The sequence below is a fragment of the Parasteatoda tepidariorum genome, chromosome 1 (genome assembly GCF_982258835.1).
Source record: "Parasteatoda tepidariorum strain Cologne lab strain chromosome 1, Ptep-v5.0, whole genome shotgun sequence".
Lineage (NCBI taxonomy): Eukaryota > Metazoa > Arthropoda > Arachnida > Araneae > Theridiidae > Parasteatoda > Parasteatoda tepidariorum.
In genome coordinates this window covers 32,394,571-32,417,698 of record NC_141755.1, presented here as the reverse complement: position 1 = coordinate 32,417,698, position 23,128 = coordinate 32,394,571, and the positions used below count along the sequence as shown (strand labels likewise).

Below are 23,128 nucleotides of genomic sequence, written 5' to 3'. Positions count from 1 at the left end.
GTATAAAGAATTACTTTTCTCTGATAACTGCTTTCAACCGAATTTAGTTTGTTTTATTCATTTTTAGCGTATGCATACGCCAAGTACAAATTCAAAAAATTATTAAAAAACAATTAATTTATAAAAAAATAATTAAAATAATAATAATAAAAATTAATAAAAAATAGTCAATAAAATTAAATAATTCTCATTATCAGAGATCTCCTATAGTGGTGTAGGGAAAGATTTAAAAAAAATTTATAATTCTCTCTCACACATCTAAATAATTAGGTAGCATTTTCTATTTGGGTAGCATATTTACAGTTACTACTAAACTTCTTATACGTCAAATTCCTCCGAAAGAAGCTGGGTCATTTAGAGCCCTTTATATGAAGAAAAAAAATTATTAATTAAATATAAAATAAAAAATTGAGTGCTGCTGTGCTGGAGTATTTTTTATTTAATTTCATTCATTCAACTCGTTTCCTTCGCGAGTTGTAGATAATTCGAACGAAAGTGGACCATTAGTTGACACCATGCCAGAGTTCATTGAGTAGCCTTTCATTAAATATTCAGCACAAATTCATTCATTGACCGAGAAAGGCAGGAAGCATTTAATGACCATAGGTTTACCACAAATGCTTTTTTATTGCTCTGTGGAACTCTGCTCTCAGATGTTCAAAAATTTAGTCTGCCCGCTAGTACGGTTGCCAGCGCACAAATTACACCTCGTGCAGTTATACTGCATCAAACTCAGTTTGACTGATTTAGATGAAAGTTGTATTTGTCATTTATTCTGGCATTGTTTGAAATGTTTTAGATACTTGCAATTTACAATTCGGAATTTTCTATCATTGTTTATTTAATATTAATAAATAAGAGATTTTATAGCTGCGTTTAGAATTTTTTCTATTCAGTAGATTTTTTAATCAGCGGAAAAATCAAACCAAGTCATTTACAAATTTTTGATTAAACGACAATCAAACAAATTTACATATTTTTAATTAAACAAATTTTCGATTACGCTTCTTAATCAGTTGAAAAATCATACCATAGTCATTTACAAATGTTTGATTAAACCCATTCTCATACACGCTATTAAAACGTGGTTATTTACTGAGAAAGATCATGAGAATCTTGTCATATTTACAAGGAGAAGCTTATTTATAGAGGTAAAATGTGGTAATCATTTTAAAAGTAAAACAAACTTGGAAAATTATAAGTTACCAGAAATTATTTTATATTTACAGCAATACAGAGAAAAGGCAGGGGGAAAAATAATTGGATTATAATCACACCACTAAAAAGATCATCTTGACTAAACAAGTGGTCAGCTAATGAGACACACGTGATATTTTTGTAATTCGTGATCAGTTCGTACTTAAGAGCTGGTGGGTAAAGTAAAGTAAGAGTTCGTCTTTAACTGGACTTAACTATGAATATGTACTAAAAATGAGGATAACTTAGAAGGATTGACTGTCTAGAAAAAGGCATAAAGACTTAAAGTGACAAATTGGAAAACCTATGCCAAGAGCAGAGTGGCACATGGAATTCCAACGAGGGCCAGGGCCCATCCGAGGCTGTTGGGGCCGTGAATAAGAAGAATTTGAATTTCTTCCTGAAAATAAATTTTTAATGCAAAAGCATCTTTATACGTACACTGAGAATAAGGATGGGTTTGTTTTGTTTACAGTAATAGTAAAGTGAAAATATTTCACCCCTTCTCCATTTTATTACAAAGTGACATACTTCACCATGTCATCACATTAACATATACTAGCAGTTAAGAAACATATTGTAGATATATTTAAATTTTATTTTTAATTTTAGCTCATAAAATGGCATTTACGAGCAAAACAAGAAAAAATAATTGCATGTACGCTTATTTTAATAAAAAAATATGAAAAAAATTGGGTATTTGCATTTCAAGAAAAAGATCTCCCATACCCATACCTATGACGTCAACATCAGCTAATCTTTATCAGCAAAATGGCGTATTAAAGTTGAGCTAAGTTTCTCTACATAAGTTGGAATGTTAATTAACGATACGTTAATTAAATACGGAGCCGTATCACACATCGAATGAGTTGAAATATAACTCTTTCTCGTCTGCTTCTTTTGCTTAAATTCGACTTATTATTTGTTTATGTATTTTATTGTAACCGTGATATATTTTTGTTTTGTGTACCTGGCAACTTCTATGCATTTTAGTTTGTTTATGTTCCACATGGCTTCATGCCTGTCTTTGTGTTAAGTCTCTGTGTAATTATATAGTGAAGGAATTTAAATCTTTGTAAAATCTTTGCGAAATCTTTGTGTGTAATCTTTGTGAAAGAATATAGAATGTGTCACTTAAGAGAATTGATACTTGACGGGCTTGGCTTACTCGAAATAGAATGGAAAGAACAGTTGCTAACGTAAACAAATGTCACTTACCAACAACCAATCAGGATCGAGATACCCACACTATGTCACGTGCAGGAATCCCATTATAAAAATAATAAAATTCAAATATTTAATCTGCTGATTTTAAATTACCTTATTTTGATGTCACTCTGATTGTTACTCTCTCTCTTTCTCTCCCTTGTCACAATTTCACAAACCTACTCCCTCCCAAGAGTGACATTATGTCTAGGTGCTAAATAAGAAAGAGTTACTTATTTATTTATATGGAAATAACTTCCTTCCTCATTTAAAAAAGTAAATTTATTGTGCTATTTAAGCACAAAAGAAAAAAATTTGAAAAACATCTATGGCTTAAAATAAATTTTCTAATACCAAGCTGTTAAATTACAATCACACCAACAATTCCTTTTATAGACAAATTACATAAAGAATTGCTTTACAAGTGTCTAATATATTCACCAGTGGTGGGAAAAACAACATTTTCGTTGTAGTTAACTCAAACTACTTTATAACAATTGTAGTTAACTACTACTACTTTTTTTTAAATGTTGCGACTACAAACTACCTTCGAAATATTGGTAGTACAAATTAGCTCGCTCCGTTTTTTGAGTGGTCAAAAATGCTTTTTTTTTTTCAGAACAAAATGAATGAACAGATTAATTAAAGTATTGTCCATCGCTGGCTACTACTTTTTCCGTCCTTTCAGGCAATTTTCGAATTCCATGCAGAAAAAATGTCGCGTCTTTTGAGGCAATCCAAGTTAGGAGATAATTTTCAATTTCTGCGAAAGAAGTGAACCGGTGACCTGCCAAATCGTGCTGCATCTGTCGGAACAACAGCTAATCAGAAGGAACAACGTCCGGTGAATACGGCGGGTGCGGTAAAATGCCCCACTTGAGCGTTTCCAAATAATTTTTTAAGGCTTTTGCGACATGAGGTCGACCGTTATCATGCAGAAAAATAACTTTGTCATGTCTTTGCTCGTATTCCGATCGTTTTTCTCATATTGCACCGCTCAAACGAATCAATTCTAGCCTATACCGACCGCCCGTAATGGAATCGCCAAGTTGTAGTAGCTCATAGTATACCATTCACATAGTGACACCATTCACCATTCTTCATTCACCATTCATGAAACGTCGAAACCATTCCCAACAATATTTATCACTTGGAGCATTGTCACCATAAACTTCTACAAACATTCGATGCGCTTCAGCTGCACTTTTCTTCTGATTAAAGCAGAAACATAAAAACCTCTCGCAAATGCTGCTTAGTTGCCACAAAATTTGACATATTCAACAAAATAAAAAACAGGGTTTTTATATGAAACTCAAAGCGATTTAAACTGAATATTATTGACAGATGTCTAACCTCTCTGAAACCACCGAAACCAGCTATCACTATGAAACATTCATAACAGCCAGAGCCATCCTTTCAAAACGGACCGAACTAATTTGTACTCCCAATGTAATTACTACTTCACTACAGAAGACATACACACTTTACTGGAGAGCATAGTTCACACCAATGTTTGAATAAAAAACTGGCTTAGTTAAGTATGAGAAGTTATTGAGAAATTTAAATTCATCTTTACATGAGATAGTTTATTATTCTAAAGCCCTTCTTACGAATTTGTTCTTTTAACCTTCAAACTCTATGCTCTTCTTGACTAAATATTTAATTTAAGAAATAAGAAATTATCTAATTTTGAAATTTAAGTGATTAATGCTTTTTTATATCCTCTAAGAAATAAAGTACAGTGCGCAAAATAAAAAATGGAACACTCAGAATAACTTTATATCTAATGATCGGATCTTCACATTCTAGGACTCAATGTTAATGGTTCTATTTCCAATGATTCCTTTGTTTACAAGATTTCAATGATAATGAATAAAATAACTTAAGGACATGAAAAAATAACTGCTGCCAACCAAAATGAAAAAAAAAAAAAAAAAACTCGCTGTTCTGGATCATCAGACATAAATCTTATTAAAGCTTTGCCACAGAAGTATTCTCATTGCTTGCGTTGCAAAGGACCTGCAAAAAATTTGCCCCAGATTCGAAATTTTTTTTTTGCGTTTGAACTTTGTTTCGTTACTAAACTTAAAAAGTAGTTGCCAGAAATAGCTACAAACTACTGTTTCTTTCTTCTTTTTTTTTTTTGTATCGCACTACAAGCTACACTACAAACTACGAAAAAAATTACTGACTACAGTAGTTTCACTACTTGTAGCGCGCAACTTCCGACCATTGATATTAAATTATGCCATCATTAGGTGTCTTATTATTAAAATGTGTTCCAAAACTTAGTCATTATACAAGAAAAACAACAAAATTGTTGAGATTTTACTTACCAATAACTGTATTTTTATTATTCTTTAATAATGATTAATTTCAGTTATTAAAAAAATATTTACTGATAATTTTTTAAATTAGATAAAAAAGAAAGTTTTCATAAAGAGAAAAATGGGAAAGGTGATAAATATCTTTTCTCTCTAGCTTTAAATTAATTGAATTTTTTCAACTCACTACATATGGCAATGGATTAAAAAAATTAAGATCTCTTCGTTGACTTCGTATCACAGACCATTCTAACAAATTTTATTTACTTTTTCAGTTCACTCCAAACAAAATAAACTACTTTTTACGAAAATTAAATGCTTGAACAAAATAGAAATACCCAAAAGTAAATGGCGAATTCTATATTGATATGACGCTTGCATCTTATGGATAGCAAAAACTATTTATAAAAATGATATACTGCATACAATTTATGTGATTACAGACAAATCTAATGACATAAACAGCCTTGGGCAAATTTTCTAGACGCAATTTGTCCGGACGCTGTAGTTATGTCCAGAACACTTATCTAAGTTCTTTTCAATTTTGGGAGAGATAAATTATTCAGTGGATTCACTTAGATCTTGAAAATAAATTTTGTTAACTTACTTCTGGAGAGCTGCCAAGATAATAAGTTTTTTTTTTCTTTAACAATGAAAAAGTTTTTCTTTTTGTAATAAAATAGTAACGAAATAAGTATAATGTTATTTTTCTAAATGATATTACGACCTTTGGAGGTTAAATACAAAGTTAAAAATTTAAATGCTTACAATACTTTTTTGCAATATAAAGATATCTAAAAATTTAGGTTTTGATCATGGCATTAATCAAAAATAGAGTATACTATAACAGTAATATTTTATATATTAACTTTCAACTTTTGAACTATTAATCCTTTGACATCATTTGATTAAAATTTAATAACTACATCGGAAAAAATACTTCATTTGTCTATATGTAAATAAGTGCAAAAACAAATTATATCTTTCATCAGAGAGGCACTTATATTTTCTAAACTATTTGTCCCATTTCCTGAGGTTCAACATAAAAAACACACACACATATACACAAGAAAAGATATCTTACAAATCTAGACGGTTCCTAGATAACATGTCGGTCCGGGATAGCCTGATTGGTAGGATGTTAGGCTCGTGTTCGTGAAAACAGGAGTTCTAATCCCGCCGGCCGTATATTAAATGGTGAATGGTGCACGTTAAATCTTTCGGGGTCACAAAGTCCTCCATGTTCCCATAATAAGAAAACAACACCTCTGGGGGTACTGAATTGGAGGTTGATAGTTCTCTGATACAGGTCAAAACTACTGTCTGTGGATGAATGTATGGAGTATGAATGGGTGCTCCCTGTAAAACGGGCTGTGACGTAGTGTCTGATATCGTTTTCTTGTTCATAAGTGCAGCTACTAGAAAAAAGCAAGAGCAATATGCCTTAAAAATTCGCTTAATTTCAAGCAGGCTTGCTAGTATTGGCATATGTAACAACAGGCATATGTTACATATGCTAGTATTGGCATATGTAAGTGGCATATGTAACAACAACAGCAAACAACAACAGATGTCAAAAGTATAAATAAGTTCCTATAAAAAAATTAAAATAACTTTTCATACATAAAAATCTCTGCAACTCAAACCATTCATTCCTTTTATTTTTTATTCGTAGTAAGTCTTAGTCGATTCAGCGTGAGGTTCACAGCGTGGACAACAATACTTCACTTGTCTGGATACCAGTGCCAGTACAAAAAGGGTAAAAAGGTAAGAACAGGTGAAAGTACAAAATTGTATTTTTTGTACATAAAATCATTTGTAACTTCGAAGCTATTAATCCAGCCATCTCGTGTTTTATTTTTTGTTTTATAACCGGTGAAGCGCAGTCGTTAGCTGAGTTTGCGACTATCATGTCTATCGAACTTATATTTTAATGTTTTTAGGGTAAGAGGGAGATTTTAAAAATAAAAATTTTTATAATTGCCGATTTTTTTTGTTGATATTTTCATTTATTTTATTACTCAAATCAAGGGAAAATAAAAATTTCTCCGCGGCTTCTCAAGGAATAGAACATTCGCCGGGGATGGCCCATGTTCGAATGACAGCGGTGACTGGTTGATACGAGTTCTGCTTCCGGCTTGCACCGACCACAGTGCAGACGTAAAAATATCCGCAGTGGTAGACGAATCGTGGGTTAGAATCCTCTTCCCGTAGTGGGAGATTTTCTGTGGTTTTTCTGTTTTCTAAACTGTGGGAGATTTTCGTGGTTTTCCTCACCATATTACGCTAATGAGGGTCAATTCCAACTAAAATAGTTCTCCACGAAAGCTATTTTGTCCCAATGCTTGATCCCGGAGTTCCCTTGTCCTCTGTGCTGAGTTTAGAATTACAAGGCTACAGAGTTAAACATCGTCAGTCGTAAACTCAGAATTGGGTAGACTGTTTAACGCAGGTTATAAATAAAAGATAAAAAAATAAAATAAATAAAATAAAAAGAAACGACTTTCACCACATGAAGACTATTCGAGAATATAAAAGAAAGAAATGTCTACCAATTGTTGCTTAAAATTCGTCCTTTTTTATGGTTATGTATCGCATTCTGTCATGCTGAATCGTTCATATAATTCAGGGCTCGAAATTAACGGTTTTCTGTTTGCCTGGCGAGACCATTAAATTTTGAAGCGAACCGCCATAAAATAACTAGTAGTCGTTCCCCATCTAGATTAGTAATCAATATAAAGGAATGGTATGCTGTTTCAGGGTTTTTTGATTTTTAATTTCGTGTTTTATTTTTCATGGTTTGTTTTATCGTCACAAGATAGTATTTTTCATTATAATCATGAACATTTTACATTCTTTTTACTCTTAGTAATTTTTCATTTGAATTCCTTTTTTGACTTCGTTTTTTAAAAAAGAAAATAATAATAAATAAATGAAAAATTAAATAAAAATATCTAATAGATACAGTTAAACAGACCAGTGAAAATGTCTAGTTATATATCTAGTTATAGGTCTAGTTAGGTCTAGTCTAGGTCTAGTTATATATCTTTAGTCAATGGTGTTGTAGATAAATAATTAAATTGTGTTCTTTCCTTCTCGTACTTATAACTACTACATAAAGAGGGATCTCATGGTATTTTTTTTATTACAAAGCAACTTTTTGTTGTTATTAGTTTTATGCTTTTGAGCCTTCCATCATCCTCTACGTTTATGAAGCTCCTTTTAGGAGAGGAATGATTCATTCTCGACAAAATAAACAATCCACCAGAGTCGGTCGTTGATTGCAGTTTTGATTACAATTGTAATTGAATACATACAATTACTATGTAATCAATTACTTGTAATCGCGATTACAAATAATTACCACCACAAGTAATCATGATATTTTAATTCAACAGAGTCTGGGAGAAAGGTAATTGATTACATTTTCGGATTACAGCAACCAATTACTGGTTATCATGTTTACAAATTTTGATTACAACTGCTATTGTGATTATAATAATCAAGTACAGTAATCTGTTACTTAAAATCCTAGTTACAAACTTCCATAATTTTGATCACAATTGTAACTGTAATTAAGAAAATCAAATGCAATAGTCAATTACTTGTAATGATGATTACAAGTAATTAGAATACATGATTTGACGAAACTTTGATTGATGAACATGATTTGACATGTATACTTGTAATCATACATTTTGATTAGTTGTAATCATAATTACCCGTAATCGCTTCTTGTTGTGATTACAAGTTATTATGATTACTTGGAGCCACGATTACAGTTGTAATGAAAATATGGCGAATTATAATCCAGATTACAAGTAATTATTTAATGTAATCGATTTTTGCAATCTCGATGACCATTGTAATCAAAGCTGTAATCATGATTACAAGTAATTGATTTCTGGAATTGATTGTTGTAATCACGATTGCAGCTGTAATCAAAGTTATGATACGTTGTAATTATGATTACTTGTAATTGATTACTATAATCGACGCGTGTAATAGATTACATTTTTGTCCAACTCTACATTACACCACAGATATAACTATAAAGTTTCAAAATAAAAAAGCCTTTTAAAGAAATAATTTCAATAAGATAAATATTGTCTTAGAAATTCTCGTGCTGTTGGGTCATCGACTTCAAATGAAAAATAGCAAGTTGCACTCGTCACTATGGCGACAAAATGGCAGACATAAAGGGTCAATAACAGGCTCATTAAGGTTAAGACTAAATTCTTTAAAACCACACTCATTTCTTTTTCTAAATTAAGATAAGAGTCACACCTTTAAAAAAAATAAATGAAGTAAGTCTGCGTTGATTAGATACATTTTAAGAAGAAGAAAAAAATTGGAAATAAGGAAAAAATTACTAATAATTGCAATTACGCTTCTTCTTTATTAAAATTAACCATTTCTTTTTAGATTCATTTCTGTTATTTATGAGTAAAACTTAGAATGGTAAAAATTACATCTAACTATGAATTTCATTCGTTCTCAATTTAAATTAACTTCTTTTAATTTTCATTTCTGTTATTCATGTATAAAAATTAGAGATAAAAAAAATTACAAATAGCTAATTATTATGTTCCTTTTAATTTAAAATTAGTATTTTAAATTTATTTTCATTTCTTATACATAAAAGTTAGTACCAGAAGTAATCGGAAATAAATAAAAAAATTTATATGCATTATACGCTCACTATCAGTTAAATTTAATATTTTGTTAACTTTAACTTAATAAATTTCAATTTAATAACTTTTAAAAGCCGCGACCACTGAGGTTCAATCCACAGTGGAGGCTTGAAGCCGAACCAGAATAAGATCGATGGGCACCAGCTTGTTTGGGAAGTGAAGGTGGCGAGTGCGTAATGCTGACCATATTACCACAATAATGCCGTTTTTCTCACAATTATGGAGCCCCAACCACCATGACCTCGCTGGCTCTTCACAACGGGTTGTTACGGGGATACAATAATTTTTTTTGTAAACGCAATTTTTTTATTATTATTCTTAATTATATATGAAAGTTGAAAACTAAAAATTACGAATAAACACATAAAATAAAGTTTAACCTCAACTAGAATTTAACTTTAAATAAAAAAAATTAAATTAGAGTCTATTCGGGACTCTGCAATTAATAGTTCGCTTCGCCCACCAACCCCCACAATGGGTTAAATAATTTTTTTTTTTTTATGATAACCAGATGGTTACATCTAAATTAAAAAGTATTCAATTGAAAGTCCCCAAAGCTTTTAATCTCTATTGACGCAGATTTGGCTTCACAGATTCAGTTCCCTACAACAGGAGGGCAAGTTATCATAGCTCTTCCAAGGAGAGATATTTTTTTTAATGCCTTCATATAAATGTGCGTCTTTAAAAGTGAAAATTTGATATAAGTAATATCTTCAATCATTTAAGGGAGCGTATTATAATATTTGGAAGGAAGGTAACTTTTAAAATCTTTTTAATAGGAGATATTTTTCCTGGAAAATTTAGTATATCATCAGTATGTAACTTCACAATATAAGAAATAAGTGAAGCAAATTTACAGCCAGTGGTTTAGTTTGAAGAGAAATGGAAATTTTAGGGGTGGTTGGTGAGGTTTAAAAATAATTTTAGTGAAGCTTACTTAATATAATATTTTTTTCTTTAATTTTTTTATTATTTTCAGTGGGGATTATTTTTTTTACCAAGTTCATTACAATTTCAACTCAAAATTACAACTAAAAAATTACATTTATAACCAGTGGATTTGTTGAACTAAGACATTAGTTTTAATTATTTTTTTTCGGGGGGAGAGCATTAATTTTTTTAACATTTAACCTTTTTTTCAAATCTTTTAAAAAAAACTTTTTTAAAACCTTCTAAAAAAATCTTTTTAAGAAAAACTTTTTTTAAAACCTTTAAAATATTTTTTTTGGGGGGAAAGGGGAGGAGGAGTTATTATTTTGATAATTTTTAATAAATCTTTATTATACCCAGAAAAGATGTTGGAGTTTTTACGCAACAAATCTTTATTTTTTGTGACAAGAGTGTTAACAAACGTCCTTTCCAGGAAGATGAACCTGATATATATATTTGAGTTCATTAGTAGATAAACTCTTTAACTTTGGTAAAAGAATTTTAAATTCCTTGGTACCAGTTTTCTAAGAATCGGAATGTAATGCCCAAATTGATGACGGAAAGAGGGATCTTAATAGGACAGAAGAAAAATATTTTCCCGAATATACTGAAGAGAGAGAGAGAGTTAGAAGCAAAACAGATTGATCTGTGAATTTTGAAAAAGTTATACGTAACCCCTTCGCTTAATCAACCAAATCCTTTGTTTACCGACTATCAACAATTATGAACTACTAGTGGGCTGCGCCACCTGATCGCTAACTCTCGCCAACCCCCGAAAATTGCTACGCAATCTTATATGGTTTGCTTCGCAAACCAAGCTCGCTTCGCTCGCTACTAACTTAGTTACATTGCAAATGCACAAAATTATAAGAATTCAAAACAATCATTCAAATCCATATAACAACTTTAAAAAAAAAAAAATTACATCTTTTTAGTAAATACTAAGTCATTAAAATAAATTTGAATTCAAATAAATGACGTGTAATTCGTTAAACCTATTAGAAATGAGCTATAGTATAAAATCCTAAAGCGTAACAGCACGACTGAGACTCATTTTTCAATGAATAACAATAATAAAACAAATAAATTCGTGATATAAATCAAAAATCGTCAAATAAATTCGTAATATATAAATTCGTGAAAAAAGAGCTTTCGACAAAATACTAAAATAGAGATCTATCGACAAAGACTACTCACTTCTGCCTAGCTTAATAGTATGAGATTGCCGCAGCTGATAGGGTGAATTTCGGAAGAGATCACATTTGGTGAGAATGCTCTCTGGTTATTTCAGTTTCCGTTTTTAAAAGTGCTATATGTTGAGCCACCTCAGCTAGATTTGGCATGTGACATTTTTAGCGGCAATCATTGGTCGATTTTCTAGTGTTGCCACTCGGGGAGTTGTAATGAGGCTTTTTTGTCGCCGTGTAAGAGAAATATATATATAGATTAACAACATTAACTGTTACAAGATGTTCTGCGGAAAGGGTACTAAAAAAAGTTTAATTTATTAAAAACAGTTTTCGTCATGTTTGAGAATTGGTATTCTCACAGGTAAAAGAAAAAAGGACGTGAAGAACAGCCCGGGAAATAAAAGCAAATATAAATAAATAAATAAATGAAATAAACAAATAAAATAAGTAAATAAAATAAATAAATGAAATAAATAAATAAAATAAATAAGTAAAATAAATAAATTAAATAAATAAATAAAATAAATTAAGCATCAGAAAAAAGTGAATTGATCTGAATACAGCTTAAATTTAAATCTATCATATATTTTACAACAGTGTTGTATTTTGTAAAATCACGGATATCTTTTCTAGCATTTGGAATTTTTTAAAACTTTTTACAACGAATAACTTTATGCCAAGGAGTTGAAAAATAAAATTAAAATTGGGAATAAAAAAGAAGTGCATCACTTTTAAACGTTTCTTAAATAAGCTGTTACTCACTTTTAAACTTTCCGATTAATTAATCGATTAACCAGCTTCACTACCGCTGCTTGTATTCTCAATTTTTTTCTTGTATAAACATAACCAGATTTTTAACGTTTAAAAAAGAGCAGACGATTTCAATTTTAAAAGATCTGAGGATTTCTTCACAGAATTCATTAAGTGTTAAAAAAAAAAACTTTGCCCTATTTATCAAACACTTTTGTTATAATCTTTCTTAACCCATTTTCGCTGTGAGCAAATGCATTTTAAATGCAAAATTAAAAAAAAATGTTTAAGATTTTATTCTTTTAAAAGCATTACAGAGAGTAAAAAATACAACGTAAATAAACGAAAAGGCAAAGAAACAGTGTCTCTGAAACTTCGCCTGCTACATTTTAGTTCGAAAAATTATGTATTAATAATGAATAATTCTGTGTACTTATTATTTTATGATTAAGTTGTGTTCTTATCTGTCTATATTTACTTGTTAAATAGTTTTAAAAGCAGAAATTCCGAGTTTAGAATGAATAAAATGCTATAATCGGGATTTACATGAAGTTTTAAGGAAAAGATGCACTTGCTAAAAGTTCATTTATATAATAAATAAAACAAATGTAATTTCAAAAATAAATAAATATCCTTACCTATGAAATGTAAAAGATCCTTCTTCGACAAATTTTTCTGTACAACTAAATGCCGTACAGTAAACCACCTTATTTTAAGATTTTTAACATTAAAATTCCGCATCGATTTTCTTCCATTGCAAGGACAAGGAGAAACGGGTGGTAGAAAATTTCTCTCTTTATCGGCCCTCCACTCATGTGGTTTCATCCTGAGTACGAAAATTATCGTGATGTCCCCGTTCTATTTATATTTCTCCTCTATGGTAAAGAGAGTTTTGCTAATTGATACATAATACATGATAATAATATCATATGTGATATATAATTAATAGAAATATATAATTAAAGGAATTATGTAATTAAAAGAATTATATAATTAAAAGAATTATATAATTAAAAGAAATAATTTTTAAAATGGAATTGAAAATAAAATTTAAAATTATTTTGCTAATTTGATCTTAACTGTCACTGTTTGTCTGAGTTAAAATTGTGATCTAGATCTGTCTTGATTAGCAAAAACGATTGAAAACTCCTGAAAAATCTCACAAGTAGATGTTTAGCGTTGTGAGAGAGTTTTTAACTTAGGATAAACTTGATCGTTGTTGTTTCTATAAATCCATTTGCTTCCAAATGGCTCACAAAGAAAAAATATTGTTAACCTATTTTGTAAATTTTTTAATAACATTAAATGTTAAAGGAGAACAATGTGATTTCAACAAATTTAGACAGGATAAGATCGTGCCAAATATCATACCTGATGTTCCAAAGGAGCAATTGCAAGTAAGATTCTGCTTTACAATTAAACTTCTTGCTTATTTAAGGTAATTTAATAATTAAGACTATTTATAATTAATTATGAACTGATATATGCTTGATAAATCTGAAGAATTGTTAAATAATATAACTCTGTAAATAATGAAATTTGAATTTGTATTCAATGTTTTCATAGCATTTGGCATTTAGGCTTATTTTCATGTTATTTCTTTCTCTCTTCGATATTGTCTTCTAATTCCGGCACTACTTTTAATAAACCCATTCAGTAAATTCAGATGTACTATTGATGTTTGGCGATCAAATAAGTGTTAAGTCTGATAAGCAGTTTTCCAAGCTTTATTACATTTGATTTACTCCAACATATTACTTTTTTTTTCAATGGACTCGAATGAAAACAGTGCTATTTAAATAAAAGTGGTTAAATTTAACATAAAATCAACTTATCAACGAAACTAAAGCAGAGACAATATTTCAAATATGGTCAAATTAAAATATAATTCGCAACTTGGGTCTTGATAAATAAATTCAACATGATATAAATGTTTTAACAAGTAAATAGATTTCACCTTATCAAGAATAAATATACAAATACGGTTTTTGTAACATTTATCAAAAGAAAAAAGAAACTTTTTAAAAGCACTTACGCCAAAAAAATTGTACACAAGTTCTGGAAACAAAGCTCTGTGGATAAACCACTATGCATTAATTATTTACTACATGTTTACTTGTTTTCCAGAACTTTAATTACTAATGTAACAATCTCCTCGGCAAATGGTACATTATTGGTGTTGTTAAGATAGAAAGGGAAAAAAAATACAAACCATTAAGCATTTTTGCATCAGATGTAAGGTGTTCCTGAAAAGTGTTTGTTACTACCTATATCTTATTTTCATCTAATAATTTCTCTTTCCCCTTTCCATACACTTACATGCGGATTAAGATAAACAAAAATATTTATAAAAGTACAAATTAATTTAATTACGATTGAATCGTTTTCTTTCAATAAAATAACTGCTTGTTTTATTGTTTTGTAGGTAATGTATGGCCCTCACAATGTAAGCTGCGCTGAAAATATCGACCGGATTGAAACAGAATACTCTCCCGGCTTAACTTATACTGCGAAGAACAATTTATTTTATACCATTGTTATGATTGGTAAGATTTAACATAGTTCAAAATTTGAGAGCAAGTGCACTCAAACAGTGAGAAAAGATCACTATTGTCGCGCATAAAGTAGCAACATTTCTAAATGTAAAAATGTTTTCGTCTTATAACTTAGCAAACACTTTAAGAAGGAATCATTAAGTCATTAAATGCTATGTGGAAAGTGAGAAAGCAATGAATCATGCATTTTTATCTTTAAGTGATTACAGCCATTTAATAAAAAATGAACCCCAATGTCTAACAGCACAGTCGTTAAGACCAGGGCCGGATTTAAGCTTGGCGGGGCCCTATGCTACTGAAAATGAGGGGGCCTTTTAAGTTCAATTCTATTTCCATACACCTGAAGTAAACTGTCGTATTTTTTATTGCTGAATATTAACATTATATTATTAAAAATTTGATAATATTGCTTGATTGTTAAATATATTGATTGTGATGGGACTATAATATAGAGCCTTTCTATTATTACACATATTTTTTGAACGAGGAACACATATTTATTACACATATTTTTAAGAACATCATAAGCACAGAGTAAAGATTTGGTATGTCAGAAGAACCATTATATGTTTAACAGAGTTTTTTTCCCTTGAAATTCTGAATCTATGTTATTTGGAATTCTAAATGATTTTTTTTTTTTTTTTCGAATTCTTTTTTTCTAAATTGTTTCTTTTTTAAACGTTACATTTCGCTTTGCTGCTCTATGACTTAGAAACATGAAATTATGAAGGTGTGTCAAAAATAAGCAAGGAGTTAGAAAGAACACAAGAAAATACAATTTGATTATTAGTTTTATTTTTTTTAATAACCGCCGTTGAACAACCGACTTAATTTGAGTTTACGATTACAAATGTTTAACTCCGTATAATATTGAATAATCACCTTATAATTTTGAACTCAATCCAGAAGAGAAGAGAATTGGATCAGTACCCAGAGGTATTGATTTGTTGTGAGAACTTAGAGGACTTTGTGACCACGGCAGATTTAACATGCACCAGTCACTATTTTATACATGGGTATTCTTCGGCCGGCTGAATTCGAAATCAACGCCCTGCCAACCAGGCTATCCCGGCCAAATTATTAGTTTATTTTATAATAGTCATTGAACAGCTAACCCAATTTCGAGTTTACGACTACTAATGTTCAACTTATTAGACTTCTAATTTTAAACTCAATTCAGAACACAAGGGAACTCCAGGATCAAGTATTAGAAGAAATTTTCGTCTTGGAGGGGGACGTTTTGATGAAACTGACCAGCATTTAAGTTACATGATGAGGAAAACCACAAAAGCTTTCCACTGTCAGTCTGACAACAAGGGGACCTATGATCCATCTACCACTGAGGATATTTTACTTCGGCACAGTGGCTGGTGTAAGCCGGGTGTAGAATTTGGATCGACCAGCCAACACTGGGATTCGAACTCAGTGCCCTTGAGTCCATCTTCACTGGGTAATAACTCTGAAGGAGGTACCAATTTTATTGATTTGCCAAATTTTAGTCATTTTCAAAATGTAAATAGAAATTCAATCGTAATTTTTGTAGAATAAAAAAGATGGAAATAAATCGTTTTTCCTCTTAATCTGCAATGATTAATCAGAAGCAACCATGAGGGTTAGTGCGCAAAATGAACAGGGGGTGTAGCTTTCTAGTTTTTTAAATACTTGTTAGATTATTAATTTTTAACATGCATACTTTAAAAAAAATAAGAAATACATTTTTCAGTATTAAGAAATAATAATTAAAAACTGTCATCAGCTGGAATAGAACCCTCGATCTCACAGTTTTGTGTTAGATTTCATAATCATCAGCCCCAAATATACACACCTGCCTTGCGGATATTTATTTATTATTATTTTTTTTTTTTAATTTAATAAATGAAGTTATTTGGATACTTGACATTCTTGAACTGGATACTTTAAATGCTTGACATTCGCTATTACAGAATGAAAAGCTTGGAAAGACAAATATTAGTTAATATTTAATTAAAGAAAAACCCGTATTGAAATCTAACGAATTGTCCCTGATAAACTTTGTGGCAGTAAAAAAAAATATTGAAGCCTGATACATGTCCGGATTTTTGAAACACATTCCAGTTTTACTATTTAATCAAATTGGTTTCGCTGTCTTTCATCCCGCCTGTCTCATTAGTGATTCAGCATATTTCGATATCATTTTTGATTCGTTCTTACTTAATATTAATTTGTTTGCGACAATTAATTTGTATAACTTTTTTACTACATTTTTGCGAGGAGTTTAAAAATATAATATCGAGGGCATTAACTGAAGTTAAATTGGCTTTCTTTGTATACCTCTTTTACTTACATCATCCACACACCCACACGCGACCTACTGCTTCTTAGAAACTGATATTAAATAATCTCTTGATCAAATGATGAGACAAAATTTGCCTTTTAAACAAATCAAAAAACTTTTCTACCTTCCAAAATTGTTAATTTTTAAATAATTTATTAATACTCAAATTGTTTAAAAGATATGTTCCTTTTCATTGACAACACAGTTTTATATTTTATCTAGCCATTTATTTATATTTTTTAAACGTATTTTTTATTTGTTTTTATTTTATTAAATTAAATGCACAGATTTAAAATAAAAACAAATCTGCCAAAATTTTATAATTGGTTCAATTTGCAATTTTAAGAAGTTATTTCGACTTTGAAAATTTGAAATCCTTATAAATTAAAAATTTGGATGCCCTATTAACTTTAAGCACAAAATAACAACAAAAATCAGGGAGTTAAAAATACAAACAAGTATGATCAATAAGCAATAAAAGCATAAGCTAACTAAATAAATGAATTTTGTGTACGAAATATCATATTTTACAAATTAAACATAATTTATATTTCGGGGATACATGGAAAATTTGGTCAGACAGGAGGTTTGAACAATATTTTTTACATATATATTTAAACATTTTTTTAGCTGATGATCACTTGATTTCAATGCTCTATCAAGCAATATCACATGTTGCTTCTGTCTATTAGCAGTAAATGAAATTACCACATCTGTTGTCTCAATTTCATCCAAAATAAACCAAATCAAGAATTTTGGCAGATGCGCCTGTCAAAGAGGGAATTGAATGGGGGCCCACCATTTAAATAAATAAAGAAAGGAGTTCACGGATTCATGCACAATTAATTTGGAAAATAACAAATTAAAATCAATTACAATAATTAAGTAAATTAAACAATTAAGCTAGTTAAAACATTTAGGATAATTAAAAGGAAAAAAAGTTTTTGTAATAAATTGGAAAACATATATTTTGCAAAAAAGAAAAGCTAAAATTAAACGAGAAGCTCCTTAACGACAATGAGACACAACGGAAATCTCGAAACAGAGTGACCCTAAACAAGATTCTCCCACAGCCCTAGAAATTTTCTAGGACAAAAGAGCCCACAGCAATTTAAAGAAGCTGAAAACTTAGAAGCTCTCCCACAGTGTAAATTGAGGCGGCTATTTGACTACTTCATGGAGTACCGCTTTTAAGGATCCATGGACTACTCCCATCACTGGTAGCTACGAAAGCTACAGGATATTTTCATCAGTCAAAAGGCCTTTTTATTGCTCTTTTGGTTAAAAAAGTAACAATTATTTTATACTTGTAAACACTTCTATTAGATTTTGAAAAGCGTTCGCCAATATAATAAAGAAAAGAAAATGTATTTTAGGCTTCAGAGGGCTCCAGCTCCTAATAAAACTTTAAAAAAAAAAAAAAGGAAAAAGTTGAATCTGGAGGCCCTTGCCATCTCGGGGCCCCAAGCTACAGCTTATTTAGCTTATACGTAAATCCGGCCCTGGTTAAGACATTGAGGTGTCGTTGCGAAGGAACTGAGATTCTGTCTCTGGTGGCGACTTGAAACCAACCCACCTTCAGATGGGTGGGTACTAATTTATCTTGAAAGTAAAGGCTGTCGGTAAGCAATGCTGACCACATTACCACAGTCATGCCGTTGGCCACGAAATTGTGGAGTCTTAAGCTCTATGATCCTCCTAGCTCACATCGCCTTGTTGAGGAAATTCATAATCCACTAACCGGTTACTAGATAAAATCCGTTTGGATCCTGCACCAAATTGGTTGCCAAGTTTTGGTTATAAATGGAAAAGGCCACGGAGAAAGTATATAGAAAACGAACTAAGAAACACTTTCCGGAAGGGGCAAACTCGAATGGAATATTACGTTGTACTATTCCGGGGAAGCCATTATTATATAAACTTGCCAAGAGATGGCGAAGAAGGCCGATCAAGTTTTCCCCTTTTGTGATTTTTTTTTTTTTTTTTCAAGTTTTCTGAGTTCCAATTTTCGATTGCCACCACAACATTTAGTAACTAATATGTTGCAGCGCAAGAATAAAATAATTGATTGGTGGAATGGATGATTAGAGTGAAATGATTTGAGCAAGATGGAACTAATAGTTTTGATGTTATAAGGATTCTGACTAGACAAAATCAGGACATGTTTTTTTTTTATTTTTTTTTTTTTACGCGAACTCCAATGAAATCAAATTTTAGACGTTGAACAATCAGTTTTAAGGTTGAGATTTTTAGCATAAAAAGGTTTTAGTCAAAAACTATGATTTTTATCAAGACTTCATAATTTCTTAAATATGAGTCTTTCTGACTAAACTTGGTCTTATTTAGTACGGCTTAAAAAATACATAAGATCTAATACTTTGTTTATCTACACTGCAATTCCAAGCGTGTAAAAAGGTTTTATTTTAAAACTGTATTTTTATACATAAAACTTTTATAATTTTTGAAGTATTAGACTTCGTTTTGGTTTCATTAGATTCATTGTTTAAAAAAATACGGAGAAAACAATGCTAAACCTCACTTGCCTTGTAACAAGTATACAAGTAAACAAGTGTAACTCAAAATTTGCGCTGTTTTAATACGAAAATGTAATAGTTTTTAAATTATTGGTCCCGTGAAATTTGATTTGGTTTACTCGATTTAGCGAAAACATAAGTACGTCGAAAATAAAATCTTACTTGTTCAAATAGCAAACTTCTGATGCTTCTTAAAGGATGATTATGAACTAATTATTTGCATTTTAGATACTTTAAAAAAATAACAGGCATAGTTTTCTAAGCTTCTTTGGGGAGTGATAGTGTTTTATTATATGTAGCTTTCAAACTCTTCGCACAAGCAGTATCTTATTTTATTTATAGATCCAGATGCTCCAGATCCATACAAGCCAGTGTATGCACAGTTTCTTCACTGGTTAGTCGTCAACATCCCAGGCAATAAAGTAGAAGAAGGAAAGGTTTTAACTAAATACATGAAGCCGAGTCCTCCACCTTATTCTGGTAATTTTTTTACCTTTTCACTTCGAAAAAATTTTAATGTTATTGCTTAGTATTAAAAATATTGATAAAATTCCACATGCTTAATAATTGTACCTCGGTAGTCGAACTTATGCTTAACCCAGTGGTCAGAAGTAGTGCGCTACAAGTAGCGAAACTTCCGTAGTAGCTACTTTTTTCGTAGTTTGTAGCGTAGTGAGCTATTTTTTAAAAGAAGTAGTATAGTACAAAATTCGAGTAGTGTGATACAAAAGAAAAAAATAGTAATTTGTAGCGATTCCTGGCAACTACTTTTAACGTTAGTTAAATAAAGTTCAAACGCAAAAAATGTTTTCTAATTTGATTGATGCAAATCCTTCGCGGGCCCGTCAAAGTACTCAATCAAAATGCTTCTCTTTTGCGGAAGAGCGTTAATTAGATCTACGTCTGATGATCGGAAAAATCGGTGCGAAATCGGTCAAGTTGTTCCTGAGAAATCGAATTTTTCTGACTTTTTTAAAATTCGATTTCACAAGAGCTATAAACTGCATTGTGATATCTGATGTCCATGTACGTTCTGATTTCGTAATTTAAAATATCATTTGAATTAATTAATTAGCATATTTGCTGTCACCCCCTCAAACCATTAAGATTGAGTCCTAGAACTTGAAGATCCGATCATTAGTTCAAAAGTTATCGGAAGTTATTATTCGGAGTAATCAGTTTTTTATTCATCGCACTGTACTTGATTTCGTAGAGTATATGAAAAAGCATTGATCACTTAAATCACAAATATTTGATAATTTCCTACTATTTCTTAAATCATTGTAGAGAAAAGCATAGAGTTTGAAAGTTTAAATAACAAATTCGTAAAAAGTGCTTTAGAATAAAAAACTATTTCATGTAAACATGAAACTTCTTAATATCTCCTATTTAATCAAGCTAATTTTTTATTCAAAATCATTTTGAATATTGGTGAAAATAATCTCCAGTTAAGTTTGTCTTCTAAAAACAACGAAATAGTGACTACATTTCGAAAGCAGTTTTCAGTCGCTACATTAAAAAAAAGTAGTTGTAGTTAACTACAGTTGTAATAAAGTAGTTGTAATTATAGTTAACTACAAAGAAAATGTAGTTTTTCCGACCACTGGCATAACACTTTGACGCAGATGGGACACCATGTCCCTTTTATGTATTTTTTTTCGGACTCACTAATTACAAGAAAAATACATTTTGATATTTTTTAATTAGGAGAAAACAGTCTGTTAGTTATTAAAAAAAGTCTGTTAGATTATCAGAATGACATTAGTACTAAAATATATAGATAAAAAAAATAGTTTGAAAATTTATTTTCATTCATATTCAAAAATGTATCAATAATTAATTTCATGAATTAACGAAATTTCAATGAGTAATAAATGTTTCTCTTAGATCTAAACAAGTGCAAATAAGTACTAATTTGAATATTATTGTTTTGAAGATTTTATCCTTAATGCAGACAAAATACAACGGTGTTACATGCAGTATTTTATAACCAAAAATTATTAAACTGCTAAATATAATATTTTTACTTCTTTTTACCAAAATTAATATAAAACAATTTAAAAAAAGTATGAAAAATATGTTTTATAAATATTCTGATTCAAAGGGTTATAATACAGTGATCATGAGTACAGTGACCAAGTAAAAATCTTTACAAAGTTAATACAAATAACATGTGTAACGATTTTTTTTCCTTACAGGCCGGCACTGTAGCACGAATTAAATTATCTTAATTTTTGTACGAATTCAAGCTCAGACATACCTATCTAAAGGAATGTTTACTATCTATAATTTAAATGAACCTTAAAAACTTTATTTTTAATCCTAAATGAAATAAGTTGTTCAAATCAAAGGTATTATTTTATAAGTATTTTAAAATTAATAAATGTTTTATGTGTAGTTTTTTTTTCTCTTTACGCTACTATTTAACACTTATATTCTCTTTCAGATCCTCATCGATATATTTTAATCGTATATCAACAACGCTCATATATATTTAGCCCATCCTATATGGACATGAAGAAACGTTCTAGATTCAGTGTCAATGATTTTGCCAAAAGCCTCGATCTTTTTGGGCCCATAGCTGGAAACTTTTTCTACACAAAATATTGATGTTTGGATAAGGCCCAAAATTGGAAAATATTCGAGTATCTTTTTTTAAAGAATTTTGTCTCTGTTGTTAAATAAAATTGCTTTAGAGCAGTAAGGTTAAATGAAAATAAAAATCTTAAAAAAATGGTAGTTTATCGTCAACATTTCAATATGCGAGTATAACTTACTACACAACACTAAAACTTATTATCCGACACTAGGAGGTTATTCATCAAGTTGCCATTATGCATTTAACAAATCTGGGGTATAAAAGTTCTTGTACTTAGAGGTGCATTCAAAAATTTTAGAAATATTTTATCCTTCTACTGTAATTAAATCTGCAAAGTTTTTAATACTAAAAATATGTACTCATCAGTTAAGTCGTTCACTTATTAATATTAAGAGCCAGTTTTTTTATGAATCAAGCTGTCGTAAATAGTTTAAAATGTTTGACACTTCAGGATATCTTCTTTAGGTAACACTTTCTTTTTTGGAAGAAAAAAAATGCAAAAGCTTAGGAAATTTTCACCAAGCGTGCTTCTCACTGCCACAACTATTTGATGAAACGAAATGAAATTATGCACTATATTAGAAAAATGTTTAAAGAATATTCTGTTATAATAATAAATGATGCGGCCATTAGTTTTTAATTTATTTTATTTCAAAGTTAAAGATTTTTTTTTTGTATCGCGTAGTTCAGTTTAGCAAAAACCATTGGCATTGGTTCTGATCTATTTTTTTACTGCTGCTTACCCATGTATTTGAAAATGAGTCTAACGAGTCTCCTTCCTTCCTTCCTCAATGGCACGACAGCCCCGGGAGGGCCCTGGCCTTCTCAATCAACT

At 30.3% G+C, this 23,128-nt stretch overlaps 1 protein-coding gene across 1 annotated transcript; it reads left to right on the top strand.

Moving 5' to 3' along the window:
* Positions 1 to 13,420: 13,420 nt before the first annotated feature.
* On the top strand, positions 13,421 to 22,431 carry LOC107439630 (protein D2). The gene is made up of 4 exons (XM_016052292.5): positions 13,421 to 13,688; positions 14,717 to 14,837; positions 20,037 to 20,174; positions 22,141 to 22,431. The coding sequence occupies exons 1-4, from the start codon at positions 13,539 to 13,541 to the stop codon at positions 22,302 to 22,304; spliced, it is 573 nt and encodes a 190-aa protein (XP_015907778.1). The 5' UTR covers positions 13,421 to 13,538; the 3' UTR covers positions 22,305 to 22,431.
* The last annotated feature ends 697 nt before the right edge of the window (positions 22,432 to 23,128 follow it).